Source organism: Tachyglossus aculeatus, unplaced genomic scaffold (assembly GCF_015852505.1).
Source record: "Tachyglossus aculeatus isolate mTacAcu1 unplaced genomic scaffold, mTacAcu1.pri scaffold_101_arrow_ctg1, whole genome shotgun sequence".
NCBI classification, from domain to species: Eukaryota; Metazoa; Chordata; class Mammalia; order Monotremata; family Tachyglossidae; genus Tachyglossus; species Tachyglossus aculeatus.
Genome location: NW_024044842.1, coordinates 232,328 through 255,232, shown reverse-complemented (window position 1 = coordinate 255,232; position 22,905 = coordinate 232,328). Strand labels below are relative to the sequence as shown.

The window sequence follows — 22,905 nt, the reverse complement described above, 5'->3', positions numbered from 1 at the left end:
CTCCACCCCGTCTCTCCTCTCTTCCCTCCTCATCGTCTCTCCCTCTTCCATCTCCCCCCGTCGTCTCTCCCGTCTCCGTCCCATCTCTCGTCTCTCCACCCCATCATCGTCTCTCCCGTCTCTTGTCTCTTCCCCATCGTCTCTCCCTCCTCCCTCTCCCCCGTCGTCTCTGCTGTCTCCACCCCATCTCTTGTCTCTTCATCCTGTCATCGTCTCTCCCGTCTCCACCCCGTCTTTCATCTCTTCCCCCATCATCGTCTCTCCCTCCTCCATCTCCCCCGTCATCTCTCCCGTCTCCACCCCCTCTCTCATCTCTTCACCCCATCATCGTCTCTCCCGTCTCCACCCCGTCTCTTGTCTCTTCCCCCATCATCATCTCTCCCTCCTCCATCTCCCCCATCATCTCTGCTGTCTCCACCCCATCTCTTGTCTCTTCACCCCATCATCGTCTCTCCCGTCTCCACCCCGTCTCTTGTCTCTTCTCCCATCGTCTCTCCCTCCTCCATCTCCCCCCGTCGTCTCTCCCACTTCCACCCCATCTCTCGTCTCTGCACCCCATCTCTCATCTCTCCCATCTCCACCCCATCTCGTGTCTCTTCCCCCCCCCATCGTCTCTCCCTCCTTCATCTCCTTCCCCCCGGCCCCGTCGTCTCTCCCGTCTCCATCTCCTCCCCCTGGTCTCTCCTCTCTGGACGGCCCGTCTCTGCCATCTCCATCCCCTCCCATGTCTCTCTTCCCCCCATTATCATCTCTCCCATCTCCATCTCCTCTCCTGGGTCTCTCCTTTCTTGACTCTCCATCTCTGCCATCTCCATCCCTTCCCATGTCTCTCTTCCCCATCATTGTCTCTCCCATCTCCATGTCTCTCTTCCCCCATCACTGTCTCTCCCGTCTCCATCCCTTCCCATGTCTCTCTTCCCCCATCATTGTCTCTCCCATCTCCATGTCTCTCTTCCCCATCACCGTCTCTCCCATCTCCATGTCTCTCTTCCCCCATCACTGTCTCTCCCGTCTCCATCCCTTCCCATGTCTCTCTTCCCCCATCATTGTCTCTCCCATCTCCATGTCTCTCTTCCCCCATCATTGTCTCTCCCGTCTCCATCCCTTCCCATGTCTCTCTTCCCCATCATTGTCTCTCCCATCTCCATGTCTCTCTTCCCCCATCACTGTCTCTCCCATCTCCATCCCTTCCCATGTCTCTCTTCCCCATCATTGTCTCTCCCATCTCCATGTCTCTCTTCCCCATCATTGTCTCTCCCGTCTCCATGTCTCTCTTCCCCATCACTGTCTCTCCCGTCTCCATCCCTTCCCATGTCTCTCTTCCCCCATCACTGTCTCTCCCATCTCCATGTCTCTCTTCCCCATCACCGTCTCTCCCGTCTCCATCCCTTCCCATGTCTCTCTTCCCCCATCATTGTCTCTCCCATCTCCATGTCTCTCTTCCCCATCATTGTCTCTCCCATCTCCACGTCTCTCTTCCCCCATCACTGTCTCTCCCGTCTCCATCCCTTCCCATGTCTCTCTTCCCCCATCATTGTCTCTCCCATCTCCACGTCTCTCTTCCCCATCACCGTCTCTCCTGTCTCCATCCCTTCCCATGTCTCTCTTCCCCTTCATTGTCTCTTCCATCTCCATGTCTCTCTTCCCCATTGTCTCTCCCGTCTCCATCCCTTCCCATGTCTCTCTTCCCCATCATTGTCTCTCCCATCTCCATGTCTCTCTTCCCCCATCACTGTCTCTCCCATCTCCATCCCTTCCCATGTCTCTCTTCCCCATCATTGTCTCTCCCATCTCCACGTCTCTCTTCCCCATCATCGTCTCTCCCCTCTCCATCCCTTCCCGTGTCTCTCTTCCCCATCATCGTCTCTCCCATCTCCATGTTTCTCTTCCCCATCACTGTCTCTCCCATCTCCATGTCTCTCTTCCCCCATCACCGTCTCTCCCGTCTCCATCCGTACCCATATCTCTCTTCCCCATCATTGTCTCTCCCATCTCCACGTCTCTCTTCCCCATCATCGTCTCTCCCCTCTCCATCCCTTCCCGTGTCTCTCTTCCCCATCATCGTCTCTCCCATCTCCATGTCTCTCTTCCCCATCACTGTCTCTCCCATCTCCATGTCTCTCTTCCCCCATCACCGTCTCTCCCGTCTCCATCCGTACCCATATCTCTCTTCCCCATCATTGTCTCTCCCATCTCCACGTCTCTCTTCCCCATCACCGTCTCTCCCGTCTCCATCCCTTCCTATGTCTCTCTTCCCCATCACCGTCTCTCCCGTCTCCATCCCTTCCCATGTCTCTCTTCCCCCATCATTGTCTCTCCCATCTCCATGTCTCTCTTCCCCCATCACCGTCTCTCCCGTCTCCATCCCTTCCCATGTCCCCCCCCCATCATTGTCCATCACTATTATTATTAGAATGGCGCTGGGCACATAGTAAGCGCTTCACAATAATAACAATAATAATAATGGCATTTATTAAGCGCTCACTAGCTGGGCACATAGCACTTCATAATAATAATGATGGCATTTATTAAGCGCTTACCAATTCATTCATCCAATCGTATTTATTGAGCGCTTACCGTGTGCAGAGCACTGTACTAAGCGCTCGGGAAGTCCAAGTCGGCAACATCCAGAGGCGGTCCCTACCCGACAGCGGGCTCACGGCCTAGAGGGGGGAGGCGGACGACAAAACCAAACATATTAAGATAAAATAAATAGAATAAATATGTACAAGTAAAATAAAATAAAATAGAGGAATAAATACGTACATACATATATACAGGCGATACAAAACCCAGGCCCGTGTTCAATCCATTAGGCTACAACTGTTTACATAGGACGGGGAGAGTTGGTGCAAGCGCTTAGTACAGTGCTCTGCACACAGTAAGCGCTCAATAAATACGATTGATTGATTGATTTGATGCAGCAGGGGGGGAGAAACCGCCTAAATAAAACCCTCTGTTTTCCTCCAAGCAAACCCTAAAATTGGAAAAAGACGCTGCGCCAAGCACCGTCCTAAGCGCTGGGGGATACGGGGGGCCCCCGATCTTCACGAGAAGCGGCGTGGCTCAGCGGAAAGAGCCCGGGCTTCGGAGTCGGGGGTCGTGGGTTCGAATCCCGGCTCCACCAACTGTCCAGCTGTGTGACTTTGGGCGGGTCACTTCACTTCCCTGGGCCTCAGTTGCCTCATCTGTAAGATGGGGATTGAGACCGTGAGCCCCCCGTGGGACAACCCGATCACCTTGTAACCTCCCCGGCGCTTAGAACAGTGCTTTGCACATAGTAAGCGCTTAATAAATGCCATTATTATTATTATTATTGTTATTATTATTATTATTATTCTCTGGGCCTCAGTGATCTCATCTGGAAAATGGGGATGGAAACTGTGAGCCCCCCCACCATGGGCCAACCCGATCACCTTGTAACCTCCCCGGCGCTTAGAACAGTGCTTTGCACATAGTAAGCGCTTAATAAATGCCATCATAATTATTATTATTATTATTATTCTCTGGGCCTCAGTGACCTCATCTGGAAAGTGGGGATGGAAACTGTGAGCCCCCACCATGGCCCAACCCGATCGCCTTGTAACCTCCCCGGCGCTTAGAACAGCGCTTTGCGCATAGTAAGCGCTTAACAAATGCCATCATTATTATTATTATTATCCCCATTTGATCATTATTATTATTATCATTACTATCCCCATTTGACAGATGAGGGAACTGAGGCCCAGAGAAGTGAAGCGACATGCCCAAAGTCACCCAGCCAAGTGGCGGAGCCGGGATTTGAACCCATGGCCTCTGGCTCCAAAGCCCGGGCTCTTTCCACTGAGCCATGCTGCTTCATAAATACCCTCACCTTTATCTTTTATTATTATTATTATTATCATCATCATCATCATCATCAATCGTATTTATTGAGCGCTTACTGTGTGCAGAGCACTGGACTAAGCGCTTGGGAAGGACAAATTGGCAACATATAGAGACGGTCCCTACCCAACATTGGGCTCACAGTCTATTATTATTATGTTATTATTATTATTATTATTATTATTATTGTTATTATAAGCAGACACATTCCCTGCCCACGAGGATCTTAGCGGCCGGCCAGCCCCCCCAACCCCGCGGTGGTCCCCTGGGGGTCCTGGGGAGGGCACATGGCCCCGTTGGGGGGCGAGGGGGGTGTCACAGTCATTCATTCATTCATTCAATCCTATTTACTGAGCGCTTCCTGTGTGCAGAGCGCTGTACTAAGCGCCTGGGAAGTCCAAGTGGGCCACATCTAGAGACGGTCCCGACCCGACAATGGGCTCAAGTCACGGTGACCCCAGCTTCGTCCCTCACCCCTCAGCGACCCCATGGGAGGGCCCGGTGACCCCAACTTCCTCCCTCATCCCTCGGTGACCCCGTGAGAGGGCACGGTGACCCCAACTTCCTCCCTCATCCCTCCACGACCCCGTGAAAGGTCATGGTGACCCCAGTTTCGTCCCTCACCCCTCAGTGACCCCGTGAGAGGGCACGGTGACCCCAACATCCTCCTTTATCTCTCAGTGACCCCATGAAAAGTCTCGGTGACCCCAACTTCCTTCCTCATCCCTCGGTGACCCCGTGAGAGGGCACGGTGACCCCAACTTCCTCCCTCACCCCTCAGCGACCCCGTGGGAGGGCCCGGTGACCCTAACTTCCTCCCTCATCCCTCGGCGACCCTGTGGGAGGGCCTGGTGACCCCAACTTCCTCCCTCACCCCTAAGTGACCCCGTGAGAGGTCACGGTGACCCCAACTTCCTCCCTCATCCCTCGGCGACCCCGTGAGAGGGCACGGTGACCCCAACTTCCTTCCTCATCCCTTAGTGACCCCGTGAGAGGACACGGTGACCCTAACTTTCTCCCTCATCCCTCGACGACCCCGTGAAAGGTCATGGTGACCCCAACTTCCCTCCTCATCCCTTAGTGACCCCGTGGGAGGGCCCGGTGACCCCAACTTCCTCCCTCATCCCTCGGCGACCCCGTGAGAGGTCACGGTGACCCCAACTTCCTTCCTCATCCCTCAGTGACCCCATGAAAGGTCACGGTGACCCCAACTTCCTCATCCCTCGGCTACCCCGTGAAAGGTCACGGTGACCCCAACTTCCTTCCTCATCCCTCAGTGACCCCGTGGGAGGGCACGGTGACCCCAACTTCCTCCCTCACCCCTCAGTGACCCTGTGGGAGGGCCCGGTGGCCCCAACTTCCTCCCTCATCCCTCAGTGACCCCGTGAGAGGACACGGTGACCCTAACTTCCTCCCTCATCCCTAAGTGACCCCATGAAAGGTCATGGTGACCCCAACTTCCTTCCTCATCCCTCAGTGACCCCGTGAAAGGTCACGGTGACCCCAAATTCCTTCCTCATCCCTTAGTGACCCCGTGAGAGGACACGGTGACCCTAACTTCCTCCCTCATTCCTCGGCGCCCCCATGAAAGGTCATGGTGACGCCAACTTCCCTCCTCATCCCTTAGTGACCCCGTGGGAGGGCACGGTGACCCCAACTTCCTCCCTCATCCCTCAGTGACCCCATGAGAGGGCACGGTGACCCCAGCTTCCTCTCTCCCCCCTCAGTGACCCGGTGAGAGGGCACGGTGACCCCAACTTCCTCTCTCATCCCTCAGTGACCCTATGAAAGGTCACAGTGACCCCAACTTCCTTCCTCACCCCTCAGCGACCACATGGGAGGTCACAGTGACCCCAACTTCCTCTCTCACCCCTCAGCGACCCCGTGAAAGGTCACGGTGACCCCAGCTTCATCCCTTACCCCTCAGTGACCCCATGGGAGGGCACGGTGACCCCGACTTCCTCCCTCACCCCTCAGTGACCCTGTGGGAGGGCCCGGTGACCCCAACTTCCTCCCTCACCCCTAAGTGACCGCGTAAAAGATCATGGTGACCCCAACGTCCTCTCTCATCCCTCAGTGACCTCGTGAGAGGGCACGGTGACCCCAACTTCCTCCCTCATCCCTCAGTGACCCCGTGAGAGGGCACGGTGACCCCAACTTCCTCCCTCACTCCTCAGTGACCCCGTGAGAGGGCACGGTGACCCCAACATCCTCCCTCATCCCTCAGTGACCCCGTGAGAGGGCCCGGTGACCCCAGCTTCGTCCCTCACCCCTCAGTGACCCCGTGAGAGGGCACGGTGACCCCAGCTTTGTCTCTCACACCTCAGTGACCCCGTGAGAGGGCACGGTGACACCCCAGATTTCTCCGTCACCCCTCAGCGTCCCCGTGAAAGGTCGCAGGGACCCCAGCTTCCTCCCTCATCCTTCAGCGACCCCATGAGAGGTCACGGTGACCCCAGCTTCCTCCCTCATCCCTCGGTGACCCCGTGGGAGGGCACAGGGACCCCACCTTCCTCCCTCACCCCTCAGCGACCCTGTGGGAGGGCCCGGTGACCCCAACTTCCTCCCTTATCCCTCAGTGACCCTGTGGGAGGGCCCAGTGACCCCAACTTCCTCCCTTATCCCCCAGCGACCCCATGAGAGGGCATGGTGACCCCAGATTCCTCCCTCACCCCTCAGCGACCCCTTGAAAGGTGACCCCAGCTTCATCTCTCGGCGACCCCGTGAAAGGTCACGGTGACCCCCAACATCCTCCCTCACCCCTCGGCGACGCCGTGAGAGGGCCCGGTGACCCCAGCGTCCTTCCCTCACCGCTCAGTGACCCCGTGGGAGGGCACGGTGACCCCATCTTTGTCCCTCATCCCTCGGTGACCCCGTGAGAGGTCACGGTGACCCCGGCTTCCCCCCTCACCCCTCAGGGGCGTCTCTTCGGGGGCGAGGGCGGCGGGGAGGGGCCGGGGTGACGGGCGCGGGGCCCGGGCGTGGGGATCCACCGGCGTCCCCGTGCCCGCCCTTCCGTCCGCCAGGGCCCGGCTGATGCAGAGCTTCAAGGAGTCGCACTCGCACGAGTCCCTGCTGAGCCCGAGCAGCGCGGCCGAGGCCCTGGAGCTCAACCTGGACGAGGACTCCATCATCAAGCCCGTCCACAGCTCCATCCTCGGCCAGGAGTTCTGCTTCGAGGTCAGGGCGCGCCGGGGGTCGGAGGCGCCGCGGGGACCGGACGGGGGTCGCGACCCGGGGGTCAGAGGGCGGGACCAGGGGTGGGAGGGGGTGGGGGGTGGGACCCGGGGCCCGGGGTTACGCTCCTGGGGCCGAGGCGGGTGGGACGCCGGGGGTCAGAGGTCATGACCCGGGAGCGGGGTCACAGGGAGGGGAGGTGATGAAAGAGGGTGGCGCCCGGACTGGGAGGGGTGGGCTCGGGGTCGGAGGTCATTCACTCCATTCATTCACTCATTCCTTCCTTCACTCATTCGCTCATTCCTTCCTTCATTCCTTCACTCACTCATTCATTCATTCACTCGTTCCTTCCTTCATTCCTTCAATCACTCATTCTTTCACTCACTCATTCCTTCCCTCATTCATTCACTCATTCCTTCCTTCATTCCTTTACTCACTCATTCATTCATTCACTCATTCCTTCCTTCCCTCACTCATTCATTCATTCATTCACTCATTCCTTCCTTCATTCCTTCATTCACTCATTCCTTCACTCATTCCTTCCTTCATTCCTTCACTCATTCCTTCCTTCATTCCTTCATTTACTCATTCATTCCTTCATTCACTCATTCCTTCCTTCATTCCTTCACTCATTTATTCATTCACTCATTCCTTCATTTACTCATTCATTCCTTCATTCACTCATTCCTTCCTTCATTCCTTCACTCATTTATTCATTCACTCATTCCTTCCTTCATTCCTTCAATCACTCATTCCTTCATTCACTCATTCATTCATTCATTCACTCATTCCTTCCTTCATTCCTTCCCTCACTCACTCATTCCTTCCTTCATTGCTTCACTCACTCATTCCTTCATTCACTCATTCACTCATTCCTTCCTTCACTCATTCATTCATTCACTCATTCCTTCCTTCATTCCTTCCTTCATTCCTTCATTTACTCATTCATTCCTTCATTCACTCATTCACCCATTCCTTCATTCACTCATTCCTTCATTCTAGACTGTGAGCCCACTGTTGGGTAGGGACTGTCTCTATATGTTGCCAACTTGTACTTCCCAACCGCTTAGTCCAGTGCTCTGCACACAGTAAGCGCTCAATAAATGCGATTGATTGATTCACTCATGCCTTCATTCACCCATTCCTTCATTCACTCATTCATTCCTTCACTCATTCATTCACTCAGAGAAGCGGCGTGGCCCAGTAGGAAAGAGCCCGGGCTTTGGAGTCAGAGGTCGTGGGTTCAAATCCCGACCCCACCCCATGCCTGCTGTGTGACCTTGGGCAAGTCACTTCACTTCTCTGTGCCTCAGTTCCCTCATCTGTAAAATGAGGATTAAGACTGTGAGCCACACTTGGGACAACCTGATCACCTTGTATCCCCCCCCAGCGCTTAGAACAGTGCTTTGCACATAGTAAGCGCTTAACAAATACCAATAAAAAAAATGAAAAAATAAAAAAAAATTAAAAAAATCCCGTCTCCACCAATTGTCAGCTGTGTGGCTTTGGGCAAGTCACTTAACTTCTCTGGGCCTCAGTTACCTCATGTGTAAAACGGGGATGAAGACTGTGAGCCCCCCGTGGGACAACCTGATCACCTTGTAACCTCCCCAGCGCTTAGAACAGTGCTTTGCGCATAGTAATCGCTTAATAAATGCCATTATTATTATTATTATCATCAACTTCTCAGTGCCTCAGTTCCCTCATCTGTCCAATGAGGATTAAGCCTGTGAGCCCCCCGTGGGACCACCTGATCACCTTGTAAAGTCCCCAGCACTTAGAACAGTGCTTTGCACATAGTAAGCGCTTAATAAGCAGTGCCATTATTATTATTCACTCATTCATTTATTCAGTCCTTCATTCACTCATTCCTTCATTCACTCATGTAATAATAATGGCATTTATTAAGCACTTACTATGTGCAAAGAACTGCAGTACAGTGCCTGCAACCTAATAAGCGCTTCACAGATGCCACAGTTATTATTTTTACGATTGAGGCCCTCTCCTCAATCAATCAATCGTATTCATTCATCAGTCAACGAATCACTCGTTCATTCACTCATTCCTTCATTCACTCCATTCATTCATTCATTCACTCATTCACTCAATCGTATTTATTGAACACTTGCAGTGTGCAGAGCACCTTGCTAAGGGGGGAAGGTGTCAGGGTGGATTGGGGTATAGAGGGGACCGGAAGTGGGCGGGGCCTGGACCGGAAGGGGCGGGTCACAGAGATGATTGGGGTGGGGGCGTGGCCAGGGCCAGAAGGGGCGGGGCCTGAGAGCGACACTGAAAGGCAGGGCCGGAAGTGGGCGGGGCCAGGACTGGAAGGGGCGGGGTCACAGAGAAATAGGGTGGGCGTGGCCAGGGCCGGAAGGGGCGGGGCCTGAGAGAGCTGTGCTGAAAGGCAGGGCCGGTAGTGGGCGGGGCCAGGACTGGAAGGGGCGGGGTCACAGAGATAAATATATATATGTTTGTGCATATTTATTACTCTATTTATTTATTTGTTTATTTTATTTGTACCTATCTATTCTATTTATTTTATTTTGTTAGTATGTTTGGTTTTGTTCTCCGTCTCCCCCTTTTAGACTCTGAGCCCACTGTTGGGTAGGGACTAGTCTCTATGTGTTGCCAATTTGTACTTCCCAAGCGCTTAGTACAGTGGTCTGCACATAGTAAGCGCTCAATAAATACGATTGATGATGATGATAAATAGGGTGGGGGTGTGGCCAGGGCCGGAAGGGGCGGGGCCTGTGGGGCGATGCTGAGAGGTGGGGCCGGAAGTGGGCGTGGCCATGGCCGGAAGGGGCGGGGCCACAGAGATTAGATAGGGTGGGGGCGGGGCCTGAGAGAGCGATGCTAAAGGACAGTTTGTACTTCCCAAGTGCTTAGTACAGTGCTCTGCACATAGTAAGCGCTCAATAAATACGATTGATTGATTGATTGATTGATTGACAGGGACGGAAGTGGTGGGGGCAGGACCGGAAGGGGTGGGGTCACAGAGATAAATAGGGTGGGGCGTGGCCAGGGCTGGAAAGGGGCGGGGTCACAGATAAGTAGGGTGGGGCGTGGCCAGGGCCGGAAGGGGTGGGTCCTCGGGGGGTAATGCTAAGGGTGGGGCTTTTCTCGAAACCGGAAGGGGCGGGGCCGGGACCGGAAGGGGCGGGGCCTGAGAGGGCGATACTACAAGCCAGGGCTGGAAGGGGCCTGATCTGAGGGGGCGATGCTGAGGGTGGGGACAGGGGTGGGCGCTTGGGCTTCGTTCATTCCTTCATTCATTAATCATATTTATTCATTCGTTCCATCGTATTTATTGAGCGCTTACCGTATGCAGAGCACTGGACTAAGCGCTTGGGAAGCCCAAGTCGGCAACATCTAGAGACGGTCCCTACCCGACAGCGGGCTCACAGTACTGAAGGGGGAGACAGAGAACAAAACAGGACATATTAACAAAATAAAATGAATAGAATGAATACGTACAAATAAAACAAGGGTGGAGCCTGGGGCGAAGGAGGCGGGACCAGGGGAGGAGAATGGTTGAGGGTGGGGTCAGGGGTGAGGTGAGGGGGGGGATGGGCCAGAACTAAAAGGGGGCGTGGTTGGGGCGGAGCCAGAACCGGAAGGGGCGGGGCCTGGGGAGGGGCGTGGTCAGGAGACCGGAAGGGGCGTGGACAGTCGCGGGAGGGGAGGGCCTTGGGTTCCGAGGGCAGGGAACAGGACCGGAAGGGGCTGGACAAAGGAGTGTCAGGGCGGGGCCCAGAGGGAGGGAGGGGCACGTGTGGGAGGGGTGGGTCCTTTTGTGTGGAGGGCGGGGCAAGGACCGGAAGGGTGTGGCCAGGGAGTGACGAGGGTGGGGGGCCACGGATGTGGTGGGCGGGGCCTGAAGGGGAGGGGCATGCGGAGAGTGGGACAGGACAGGAAGGGGCCGGGCCAGGGGTGTGGTGGGCGGGGTCTGCAGTGGAGGGGCGTGGTCAAGGGACAGGAAGGGGGCACAGTCATTCGTGGAACGGGTGGGGTGCCGTGGGCGGAGCCTTGGGCGTGGAGGGCGTGGCTAGAACCGGAAGGGGCGGGGCCAGAACCGGAAGATGAGTGGCAAGGGAGAAGGGGGGGCAGGGTGTGGTGGGCGGGGTCTGAAGTGGAGGGGAGTGGTCAAGGGACAGGAAAGGGGCACAGTCATTCATGGAACGGGCGAGGCACAGTGGGCGGAGCCTTGGGCTCGGAGGGCGTGGTCAGAACCGGAAGAGGCGGGGCCAGAGCCGGGAGGGGCGGGGCTTGGGGGCCGGAGGGGGCCCAGAGATCGAAGTGGGTGTGGCCCGAGCAGGAAGTGGGTGGGGCCTAGATGGAGGCAGAGCCAGTTATGTGGAGGGCGGGCCGAGGGGACCGGAAGGGGGCGTGGTCGGGGGGGCGGAGGGGGCGTGGTCAAGAACCAGCCGGCCCGGCCAGAACCAGAAGTGGGCGGGGCAAGGGAGCGGCAGGGTGGGGATGGAACCTGAGTCAGGGGCGGGGTGAGGGCACAGAAAGGGGCGGGGTCAGGGGCCGGAAGGGGCGTGGTCAATCGAGCCGTGGGCGGGTCAGTGCCGGAAGTGGGCGGGGCAAGGGGGTGGCAGGGTGGGGACCGGATGGTGGCAGAGCCAGGGGAGTGGTGGGCGGGGCCCGAAGCCGAGGACAGGAAGGGGGCGTGGCCAGGAAGGGGCGTGGTCAACATGCGGTGGACGGGGCCGAGCCGGAAGGGGGCGGGGCGAGGGAGTGGCAGGGCGGGGGCCGGATGGAGGCAGAGCCAGGGGCGTGGTGGGCGGGGCGAGGGGACCGGAAGGGGCGTGGTCAGGGGACCGGAAGGGGCGTGGTCAAGCAAGCGGGGCCAGAGCCGGAAGTTGGCCAGGCAAGGGAGTGACAGGGCGGGGCCTGAGGCGGAGGGGCGTGGTCATATCCGGAAGGGGTGTGTCCATGGCCGGAAAGGGCGGTGCCAGGGGTCAGCGAGGGCAAGGCCCTGCGTGTGAGGGGGAGGGACAGGGGCCTCATTGTTGTTGTTTTTTCCTTTTTCCATTCAGTCGTCTTTATTGAGCGCTCGCTGTGTGCACGGTGCTCGACTGGGCGCTTATCGTGGGCAGGGGTGCTGGGGAGGGAAGGGGGTTGAGGGTCCCGGCCCCGCCCCCCTGGCCACGTGACCCATCTCCCCATCCCCCCCCCTTAGGTGACGACGTCATCGGGCACCAAGTGCTTCGCCTGCCGGTCGGCGGCCGAGCGGGACAAATGGATCGAGAACCTGCAGCGGGCCGTCAAACCCAACAAGGTAGGAGGACCGCCGACCTCCGACCCCTGACCCTCGCACGGGAGCGGGGGAGGGAGGGCGGGGCCCGAGGGGAGGGAGATGACGTCATGGTGGGTGGGGCCGGAAGTGGCTGGGGTGGAGCCCGAGGGGGCGGGGCCTGAGGGGATGGAGATGCGTTCATTCATTCATTCCGTCGTATTTATTGAGCGCTTACTGGGGGCGGAGCACTGTGTACTAAGCGCTTGGGAAGCGTACAGGTTGGCAAGATGTAGAGCCCGTCCCGACCCGGCAACGGGCTCGCGATCTAGAAGTCCAAGTCGGCAACATAGAGAGATGGTCCCTACCCAACAGTGGGCTCGCAGTCTAGAAGACTGTCTATCAATCCATCAATCGATCGTATTTATTGAGCGCTTACTGTGTGCAGAGCACTGTACTAAGCGCCTGGGAAGTACAAGTTAGAGGGGGAGATGTTCATTAATGGAAATAAATTCATCCGATTCACCCAATCATATTTATCGAGCGCTTACGGTGTGCAGAGCACCGTGCCGAGCGCTTGGAAAGTACAATCCCAGCTCCGCCACATGTCCGCTGTGTGACCTTTGGCAAGTCACTTAACTTCTCGGAGCCTCGGCTCCCTCAGCTGTAAAATGGGGATGGTGACTGTGAGCCCCACATGGGACAACCCGATCACCTTGTATCCCCCCCCCCCCCCCCCAGCGCTTGGAACAGTGCTTGGCACATAGTAAGCGCTTAACAGATGCCATCGTTATCGATAAGGGGGAGACGGACGACAAAACAAAACATGGAGACGGGTGTCAAGTGATGAGGCCGGGGGGGGGGGGGGCAGGAAGTGGTTGAGGGGGAGCCTGAGGGGGCGGGGCCGGAAGTGGCTGAGGGAGAGATGGAGGGGGCGGGGCCGGAAGTGGCTGAGGTAAGGCCTTTAGGGGCGGGGCCGGAAGTGGTTGAGGGAGAGCCGGAAGTGGCTGTGGTGAAGGCTGCAGGGGCGGGGCCGGAAGTGGTTGAGGGGGAGCTGGAGGGGCGGGGCCGGAAGTGGCTGAGGGGGAGCCGGAGGGGGCGGGGCCGGAAGTGGCTGCGGTGAAGGCTGCAGGGGCGGGGCCGGAAGTGGCTGGGGGAGAGTCGGAGGGGCCGGGGCCGGAAGTGGTTGAGGTGGAGCTGGAAGTAACTGAGGGAGGCCCGGAGGGGCAGGGCCGGAAGTGGCTGTGGTGAAGGCTGCAGGGGCGGGGCCGGAAGTGGTTGAGGGAGAACCTGAGGGGGCGGGGCCGGAAGTGGCTGCGGTTAAGGCTGTAGGGGCGGGGCCGGGAGGGGTTGAGGGAGGGGCGGGGCCGGAAGTGGCTGAGGAGAAGCCTGTAGGGGCAGGGCTGGAAGTGGCTTAGATGGAGGGGGGTGGGGCCGGAAGCGGTTGAGGGAGAGCCGGAGGGGGTGGGGCCGGGAGTGGCTGAGATGGCGGGGGGGGGGGGGGGGGGGGGGGCAGGGGGGAGGCCGGAAGGGGCTGAGGTAAAGCCTGTAGGGGCGGGGCCGGAAGTAGCTGTGGCGAAGGCTGCAGGGGCGGGGCCGGGAGGGGTTGAGGGAGAGCCGGAGGGGGTGGGGCCGGAAGTGGCTGCGGTGAAGCCTGCAGGGGAGGGGCCGGGAGGGGTTGAGGGGGGCGGGGCCGGAAGTGGCTGAGGGACAGCCGGAGGGGCGGGGCCGGAAGTGGTTGAGGGGGGCCGGAAGTAGCTGAGGTGATGCCTGCAGGGGCGGGGCCAGAAGTGGTTGAGGGAGCGCTGGAGGGGGCGGGGCCGGGAGTGGTTGAGGGGGAGCCGGAGGGGGCGGGGCCGGAAGTAGCTGAGGTCACGCCTGCAGGGGCGGGGCCGGAAGTGGCTGAGGGGGAGACGGAGGAGCGGGGCCGGAAGTGGTTGAGGGAGAGGTGGAGGGGCGGGGCCGGAAGGGGCTGTGGTGACGCCTGCAGGGGCGGGGCCGGAAGGGGCTGAGGGAGCGCTGGGGGGGCGGGGCCGGAAGGGGTTGAGGGAGGGGTGGAGGGGCGGGGCCGGAAGTGGTTGAGGGAGGGGTGGAGGGGCGGGGCCGGAAGTGGCTGTGGGGACGCCTGTGGGGGCGGGGGCGGGGCCGGGAGGGGCCGAGGCGAAGCCCGAGGGGGGAGCGGGGCCCGAGGGGCCTAAGATGGAGCCCGGTGGCCTCAGGGCGAAGGTCAGGGCGGGACGAGAAGATTAGCCCGAGGGCAGAGGTCAGGGGGAGGGCAAGTAATAATAATAAATAATAATAATAATGATGGCATTTACTAAGAGCTTACCGTGTACAAAGCACTGTCCTAAGTGCTGGAAGCACCATTCTAAGGCAAAGGCTAGTGTCAGGGCGAAGGTTAGTTTGAAGGCCGGTTGGCTTGAGGGCAAAGGTGGACATTCATTCATTCATTCATTCATTCGATCGTATTTATCGAGTGCTTACTGTGCGCAGAGCACTGGACTAAGCGCTTGGGAAGCCCAAGTCGGCAACATCTGGAGACGGTCAGTACCCAACAGCGGGCTCACAGTCTGTTGGGGGGGGGACAGACGACAAAACAAAACATGTTAACAAGATGAAATAGAATAAATATGTACAAGTGAATAAGTGAATAGAGAGTAATAAATACGTACAAACATATATACAGGTGAGGGTAAGATATGAGGGCGAAGATGGACACGAGGGCAAAGGTCGGCGTGAAGGTGAAAGTTGGCATGGGGGTTAACGTCAGGGAGAGGGCAAGGTTGGCGTGAGGGCGAAGGTTGGCGTGAGGGTGAAAGTTGGCGTGAGGGCCAAGGTTGGCATGAGGGCGAAGGTTAGCGTGAGGACAAAGGTTGTCTTGAGGACGAAGGTTGGCGTGAGGGCGAAGGTTGGCGTGAGGGCGAAGGTTGACGTGAAGGCCAAGGTTGGCGTGAGGGTGAAAGTTGGCGGGAGGGCCAAGGTTAGCGTGGGGACAAAGGTTGCGTGAGGGTGAAGGTTAGCGGGAGGGCCAAGGTTAACATAAGGACAAAGGTTGGCGTGAGGGCGAAAGTTAGCATGAGGACGAAGGTTGACGTGAGGGCGAAGGTCAGTGGGAGGGCAGAGATGGACATGAGGGCGAAGGCATGAGGGTGAAAGTTGGCGTGAGGGCGAAGGTGGATGCAAGGGCGAAGGTGGACATGAGGGTGAAGGTGGATGTGAGGGCGAAGGCTGGCGTGAGGGTGAAAGTTGGCTTGAAGGCCAAGGTTGGCATGGGGGTGAAGGTTGGCATGAGGGCGAAGGTGGATGCAAGGGCAAATGTGGGCCTGAGGGTGAAGGTGGATGTGAGGGCCAAGGTTGGCTTGTGGGTGAAAGTTGGCGTGAAGGCCAAGGTTGGCATGGGGGTGAAGGTTGGCGTGAGGGTGAAAGTTGGTGTGAAGGCCAAGGTTGGCCTGAGGGCGAAAGTTGCGAAAGTTAGTGGGAGGGTAAAAGTTACCATGAGGACAGAGGTTGGCATGAAGGCGAAGGTTGGCATGAGGACGAAGGTGGGCATGGGGGTGAAGGTTAGCGGGAGGATAAAGGTTAACGTGAGGGCGAAGGTTAACGTGAGGACAAAGGTTGGCATGAGGGTGAAGGTTAATGTGAGGACAGAGGTTGGCAGGAGGGTGAAGGTTAGTGGGAGGACAAAGGTTGTTGTGATGGCAAAGGTGGACATGAGGGCGAAGATTGCCGTGAGGGCGAAGGGTGGTGTGAGGATGAAAGTTGGCATGAGGGTGAAGGGTGGTGTGAGGGTGAAAGTTGGCATGAAGGCCAAGGTTGGCATGAGGGTGAAGGTTAGTGGGAGGACAAAGGTTGTCATGAGGGCAAAGGTGGACGCAAAGGTGAAGGTTGTCGTGAGGGCGAAGGGTGGTGTGAGGGTGAAAGTTGGCGTGAGGGCGAAGGGTGGTGTGAGGGTGAAAGTTGGCGTGAAGGCCAAGGTTGGCATGAGGGTGAGGGTTAGCGGGAGGGCCAAGGTTAGCGGGAGGACAAAGGTTGGCGTGAAGGTTAACGTGAGGACAAAGGTTGTTGTGAGGGCAAAGGTGGACATGAGGGCGAAGGTTGGCGTGAGGGTGAAAGTTGGCGTAAGGGTGAAGGTTGTCGTGAGGGCGAAGGTTGTCGTGAGGGCAAAGGTGGACGCAAGGGTAAAGGTTGGTGTGAGGGTGAAAGTTGGCGTGAAGGCCAAGGTTGGCATGAGGGTGGAGGTTAACGTGAGGACAAAGGTTGGCATGAAGGTGAAGGTTAGCGGGAGGGCAAAGGTTGTCGTGAGGACAAAGGTGGACATGAGGGCGAAGGTTGGCGTGAGGGTGAAAGTTGGCGTGAGGGCGAAGGTTGGCGTGAGGGTGCAAGTTGGCGTGAGGGCAAAGGTTAGCGTGAGGGCTAAGGTTGGCGTGAGGGTAAAGGTGGATGTGAGGGCGAAGGTTGGCGTGAGGGTGAAAGTTGGCGTGAGGGCCAAGGTTGGCATGCAGGCGAAGGTTAACGTGAGAACAAAGGTTGGCTTGAAGGCGAAGGTTAGCGTGAGGGCGAAGGTTGTCGTGAGGGCGAAGGTTGTCGTGAGGGCAGAGGTGGACATGAGGGCGAAGGTTGGCGTGAGGGCGAAGGTTGGCGTGAGGGTGAAAGTTGGCATGAGGGTGAAGGTTACCGTGAGGGCGAAGGTTGGCGTGAGGGCGAAGGTTGTCATGAGGTCAAAGGTGGACGTGAGGGTGAAGGTGGACGTGAGGGCGAAGGTTGGCGTCAGGGCGAAGGTTGGCATGGGGGTGAAAGTTGGCGTGAGGGCGAAGGTTGTCATGAGGTCAAAGGTGGACGTGAGGGTGAAGGTGGACGTGAGGGCGAAGGTTGGCGTCAGGGCGAAGGTTGGCATGGGGGTGAAAGTTGGCGCGAGTGTGAGGGATACCGTGAGGGCGAAGGCTGGCGTGAGGGCGAAGGTCAGCGGGAGGGCAAAGGTCAGCGGGAGGGCAAAGGTCAGCAGGAGGGCGGCCCAGCGCGGCCTACCCTCGCCCCACCTGGCTCCCCCAAATCCACCCCGCTCGCCGCGCCTCCGTCTCATACTTCCCCAGCGCTCACAACAGCGCCCGGCACGTAGTAAGCGCCCAACAGACACCATCATCCTTAGTATTATCATTCCCTCCTCCATCAATCGGGGACGGAGCCGGGGGACGGCCCCGTACCCCCCCCAGCGCTCACAACAGCACTCGGCACATAGTAAGCGCTTAAGAAGCGCTCAATAAATACGATTGATGATGATGATGATGATGAAGAAACATCATCACTATTAGTATTATCGTCCCCTCCTCCGTCAGTCGGGGACGGAGGCCGCGAGCCCCGCCGGGGGACGGTCCCGTATCCTGCCCAGCGCTCAGCACATAGTAAACGCTTAAGAAACATCATTATTAGTAGTATTATCATTCCCTCCTCCATCAATCGAGGACGGAGCCGGGGGACGGCCCCGTATATTCCCCAGCGCTCACAACGGCGCCCGGCACGTAGTAAGCGCCTAACAGACACCATCATCATTACTATTATCATTCTCTTCTCCATCAATCGGGGACGGAGCCGGGGGACGGCCCTGTATCCCCCCCAGCGCTCACAACAGTGCTCGGCACATAGTAAGCGCCTAACAAGCACCATCATCATTACTATTATCATTCTCTCGTCCGTCAATCGGGGACGGAGGCCGCGAGCCCCGCCGGGGCATAACCCCATATTCTCCCTAGCGCTTGGCACATAGTAAGCGCCTAAGAAACACCATCATCATTACTGTTATCATTCCCTCCTCCGTCAATCGGGGACGGAGGCCGCGAGCCCCGCCGGGGCACAGCCCCGTATCCTCCCCAGCGCTCACAACAGTGCTCGGCACATAGTAAGCGCCTAACAAGCACCATCATCATTACTATTATCATTCTCGTCTGTCAATCGGGGACGGAGGCCACGAGCCCCGCCGGGGGACGGCCCCGTATCCTCCCCAGCGCTCAGCACATAGTAAGCGCCTAAGAAACACCATCATCATCAGTATTATCATTCTCACTTGCGTCAATCGGGGACGGAGCCGGGGGACGGCCCCGTATCCCCCCCAGCGCTCACAACGGCGCCCGGCACATAGTAAGCGCCTAACAGACACCATCATCATTACTATTATCATTCTCTTCTCCATCAATCGGGGACGGAGCCGGGGGACGGCCCCGTATCCCCCCCAGCGCTCACAACAGCGCCCGGCACATAGTAAGCGCTTAAGAAGCGCTCAATAAATCCGATTGATGATGATGATGATGAAGAAACATCATCACTATTAGTATTATCATCCCCTCCTCCGTCAATCGGGAACGGAGGCCGCGAGCCCCGCCGGGGGACGGCCCCGTATCCTGCCCAGCGCTCAGCACATAGTAAGCGCTTAAGAAACATCATCATTATTAGTATTATCGTGCCCTCCTCCATCAATCGGGGACGGAGCCGGGGGACGGCCCCGTATATTCCCCAGCGCTCACAACGGCGCCCGGCACATAGTAAGCGCCTAACAGACACCATCATCATTACTATTATCATTCTCTCCTCCATCAGTCGGGGACGGAGCCGGGGGACGGCCCCGTATCCTCCCCAGCGCTCACAACAGCGCTCGGCACATAGTAAGCGCCTAACAAACACCATCATCATTACTATTATCATTCTCTCCTCCATCAATCGGGGACGGAGCCAGGGGATGGCCCCGTATCCCCCCCAGCGCCCGGCACATAGTAAGCGCCTAACGAACACCATCATCATCAATAGTATCATTCTCACTTCCGTCAATTGTGGACGGAGCCGGGGGACGGCCCCGCATCCTCCCCAGTGCTCGGCACATAGTAAGCGCCTAACAAACACCATCATCATTACTATTATCATCCCCTCCTCCGTCAATCGGGGACGGAGCCGGGGGACGGCCCCGTATCCCCCCCAGCGCTCACAACGGCGCCCGGCACATAGTAAGCGCCTAACAGACACCATCATCATCACTATTATCATTCTCACTTGCGTCAATCGGGGACGGAGCCGGGGGACGGCCCCGCGCTCACAACAGCACCCGGCACATAGTAAGCGCCTAACGAGCACCATCATCATCAGCATCATCATTCTCACTCGCGTCAATCGGGGACGGAGCCGGGGGACGGCCCCGCATCCTCCCCAGCGCCCGGCACATAGTAAGCGCCTAACAGACACCATCATCATTACTATTATCATTCTCTCCTCCATCAATCGGGGACGGAGCCGGGGGACGGCCCCGTGTCCCCCCCAGCGCCCGGCACATAGTAAGCGCCTAACGGGCACCGTCATCATCACTATCATCATCCTCACTCGCGTCAATCGGGGCCGGAGCCGGGGGACGGCCCCGCGCCCCCCACCCCAGCGCCCGGCACATGGTAAGCGCCTGACGGGCACCATCACCGTCAGCATCATCATCCTCACTCGCGTCAATGGGGGCCGGAGCCGGGGGCGAGGGCCGCCCACCGGTCCGTCCCCCGCCCGGGCAGGACAACAGCCGCCGGGTGGACAACGTGCTGAAGCTGTGGATCATCGAGGCGCGGGAGCTGCCGCCCAAGAAGCGCTACTACTGCGAGCTGTGCCTGGACGACATGCTGTACGCCCGCACCACGGCCAAGCCGCGGGCGGCCTCGGGGGACACGGTCTTCTGGGGCGAGCACTTCGAGTTCAACAACCTGCCGGCCGTGCGCTCCCTGCGCCTGCACCTCTACCGCGACTCGGACAAGAAGCGCAAGAAGGACAAGGCCGGCTACGTGGGCCTGGTGTCCGTGCCCGTGGCCGCCCTGGCGGGACGCCACTTCACCGAGCAGTGGTTCCCCGTCAGCCAGCCCCAGGGCAGCGGGGGCTCGGGCGGCGCCGCGGCGGGCGGCGGCGGCGGGGCGGGGGGGCACCGCGGCGGGGGGGCGGCGGCGGCGCGGGGGGGCGGCGGCCCCGGGGCCGCCGGCAAGGCCAAGGGCGGCTGCCCGGCCCTGCGGCTGAAGGCCCGCTACCAGACCATGAGCATCCTGCCCATGGAGCTCTACAAGGAGTTCGCCGAGTACGTCACCAACCACTACCGCATGCTCTGCGCCGTGCTGGAGCCCGCCCTGGGCCTCAAGGGCAAGGAGGAGGTGGCCTGCGCCCTCGTCCACATCCTGCAGAGCACGGGCAAGGCCAAGGTGAGGAGGGAGGGGGGAGGGAGGGAGGGAGGGAAAGCGGAGGGGGGAGGTTGATGGGAGGATGGAGGTTGGCGTGAGAGCGGAGGTTGGCGGGAGGGTGGAGGTCGGAGGGAGAGCGGAGGTTGGCCTGAGGGTGGAGGGTGGCGAGAGGTCAAAGGTTGGTCGGAGGATGGAGGTTGGCCTGAGGGCGGAGGTTGGTGGGAGGGTGGAGGTTGGCAGGAGGGCAGAGGTTGGGGTGAGGTCAAAGGTTGGCACGAGGTCAAAGGTTGGCCTGAGGGTGGAGGTTGGCAGGAGGGCGGAGGTTGGAGGGAGGTCAAAGGTTGGTGAGAGGATGGAGGTGGGCCCGAGGTCAGAGGTTGGCGGGAGGGTGGAGGGTGGAGGGAGAGCGGAGGTCAGCCTGAGGGCGGAGGTTGGCGTGAGGGCGGAGGTTGGCCTGAGGTCAGAGGTTGGCGGGAGGATGGAGGTTGGCCGGAGGGCAGAGGTTGGCAGGAGGGTGGAGTTTGGAGTGAGGTCAAAGGTTGGCGGGAGGTCAAAGGTTGGCATGAGGGTGGAGGTTGGCGGGAGGGTGGGGGTTGGAGTGAGGTCAGAGGTTGGTGGGAGGGCGGAGGTTGGCGTGAGGAAGGAGGTTGGCGGGAGGGCAGAGGTCGGCAGGAGGGTGGAGTGAGGTCAAAGGTTGGTGTGAGGCTGGAGTTTGGTCTGAGGGTGGAGGTTGGCGGGAGGGCGGAGGTTGGCCTGAGGTCAGAGGTTGGCAGGAGGGTGGAGGTTGGCCTGAGGTCAGAGGTTGGGGTGAGGATGGAGGTTGGCGGGAGGGCGGAGGTTGGCGGGAGGGTGGGGGTTGGCAGGAGGGTGGGGGTTGGCGTGAGGTCAAAGGTTGGCAGGAGGGCAGAGGTTGGCAGGAGGGTGGGGGTTGGCGGGAGGATGGAGGTTGCCGGGAGGTCAAAGGTTGGTGTGAGGATGGAGGTTGGCATGAGGATGGAGGTTGCTGGGAGGTCAGTGGTTGGTGTGAGGATGGAGGTTGGCAGGGGGGCGGAGGTTGGCTGGAGGGCAGAGGATGGAGGTTGCCGGGAGGTCAAAGGTTGGCGTGAGGATGGAGGTTGCCGGGAGGTCAAAGGTTGGCGTGAGGATGGAAGTTGCCGGGAGGTCAAAGGTTGGCGTGAGGATGGAGGTTGCCGGGAGGTCAAAGGTTGGCGTGAGGATGGAGGTTGCCGGGAGGTCAAAGGTTGGCGTGAGGATGGAGGTTGGCGGGAGGGCAGAGGTTGGCAGGAGGGTGGAGTTTGGCCTGAGGGTGGAGGTTGGCGGGAGGGCAGGGGGAGAGCGGAGGTCGGCCTGAGGTCAGAGGTTGGCAGGAGGGCGGAGGTTGCGGAGAGGTCAAAGGTTGGCAGGAGGGCGGAGGGCGGCCTGAGGTCAAAGGTTGGCGTGAGGGCGGAGCTTGGCCTGAGGTCAAAGGTTGGCGTGAGGGCGGAGGTTGGCGGAAGGACGGCGCCCGGGCCCCGGCGGCCGCTCAGATGACCGGGGTGGGGGGGTCCCCCCCATCCCCCGGCTCCCCCCACTTGGGTCCCGCCGGGTAGCCCGGGAGCGAGGCGTTCAGTCCAGTCCCCGGCGCGTAGCGGGCGCCTCGCCGACGCCACCGCGGGACAGAGACCACGGGACGATCAGCTCTGAGAACCATAGTGACCATCCGGGGTTCGGCGGGCGCTCACTACGTGCCCGGCGGGCGCTCACTACGTGCCCGGCGCCGTCGTCGGCCGAGGGAGCGGGAGGAGAGGCCGGGGCGGGGGGGGGGGCCCGGCGGGGCGGGCTTCCCGGAGGAGGCGGCCCGCACCAGCCATTCCCTCGCTCGCCCGTTCGTCCGTCTTTATTGAGCACCCGCCGTGTGCCGAGCGCTGTGCTGAGCGCCCGGGAGGGGACCGTACGGCCGGAGACGGACCCGTTCCCTGCCCACGGCGGGCTCACGGTCTACAGGGAGCATTCATTTCTGCAGTCATTCACTCATTCTTATTTATTGAGCTCCCACCGTGTGCCGAGCGCTGTGCTGAGCGCTCCGGAGGGGAAGAGCGGTCACTAAAGGGACCCGTTCCCTGCCCCCAGTGATCACAGTCTGGAGGAATCACTCATTCAGTCACTCGCTCATTCATTCATTCGTCTTTACTGAGCGCCCACGGGGTGCCGAGCAGTGTACTGAGCGCTCGGGAGGGGGAAATGGGTCACTAAAGAGAGCCAGCCCCTGCCCGCAACGAGCTCACAGTCTGGAGGAATCACTCATTCAGTCACTCGCTCATTCATTCATTCGTCTTTACTGAGCGCCCACAGGGTGCCAAGCAGTGTACTGAGCGCTCGGGAGGGGGAAATGGGTCACTGAAGAGAGCCAACCCCTGCCCGCAACGAGCTCACAGTCTGGAGGAATCATTCATTCAG

General features: G+C 59.4%; 1 protein-coding gene across 1 annotated transcript in view; it reads left to right on the top strand.

The window, feature by feature from the left end:
• The window catches only part of SYNGAP1 (synaptic Ras GTPase activating protein 1), a 193,448-nt gene that overhangs the window by 81,062 nt on the left and 89,481 nt on the right, over positions 1-22,905 (top strand). The window contains exons 6-8 of the mRNA XM_038742183.1: positions 6,891-7,044; positions 12,233-12,331; positions 19,822-20,490. Coding sequence (XP_038598111.1) covers positions 6,891-7,044; positions 12,233-12,331; positions 19,822-20,490 — 922 coding nt within the window. The remainder of the gene's footprint in view (positions 1-6,890; positions 7,045-12,232; positions 12,332-19,821; positions 20,491-22,905) is intronic.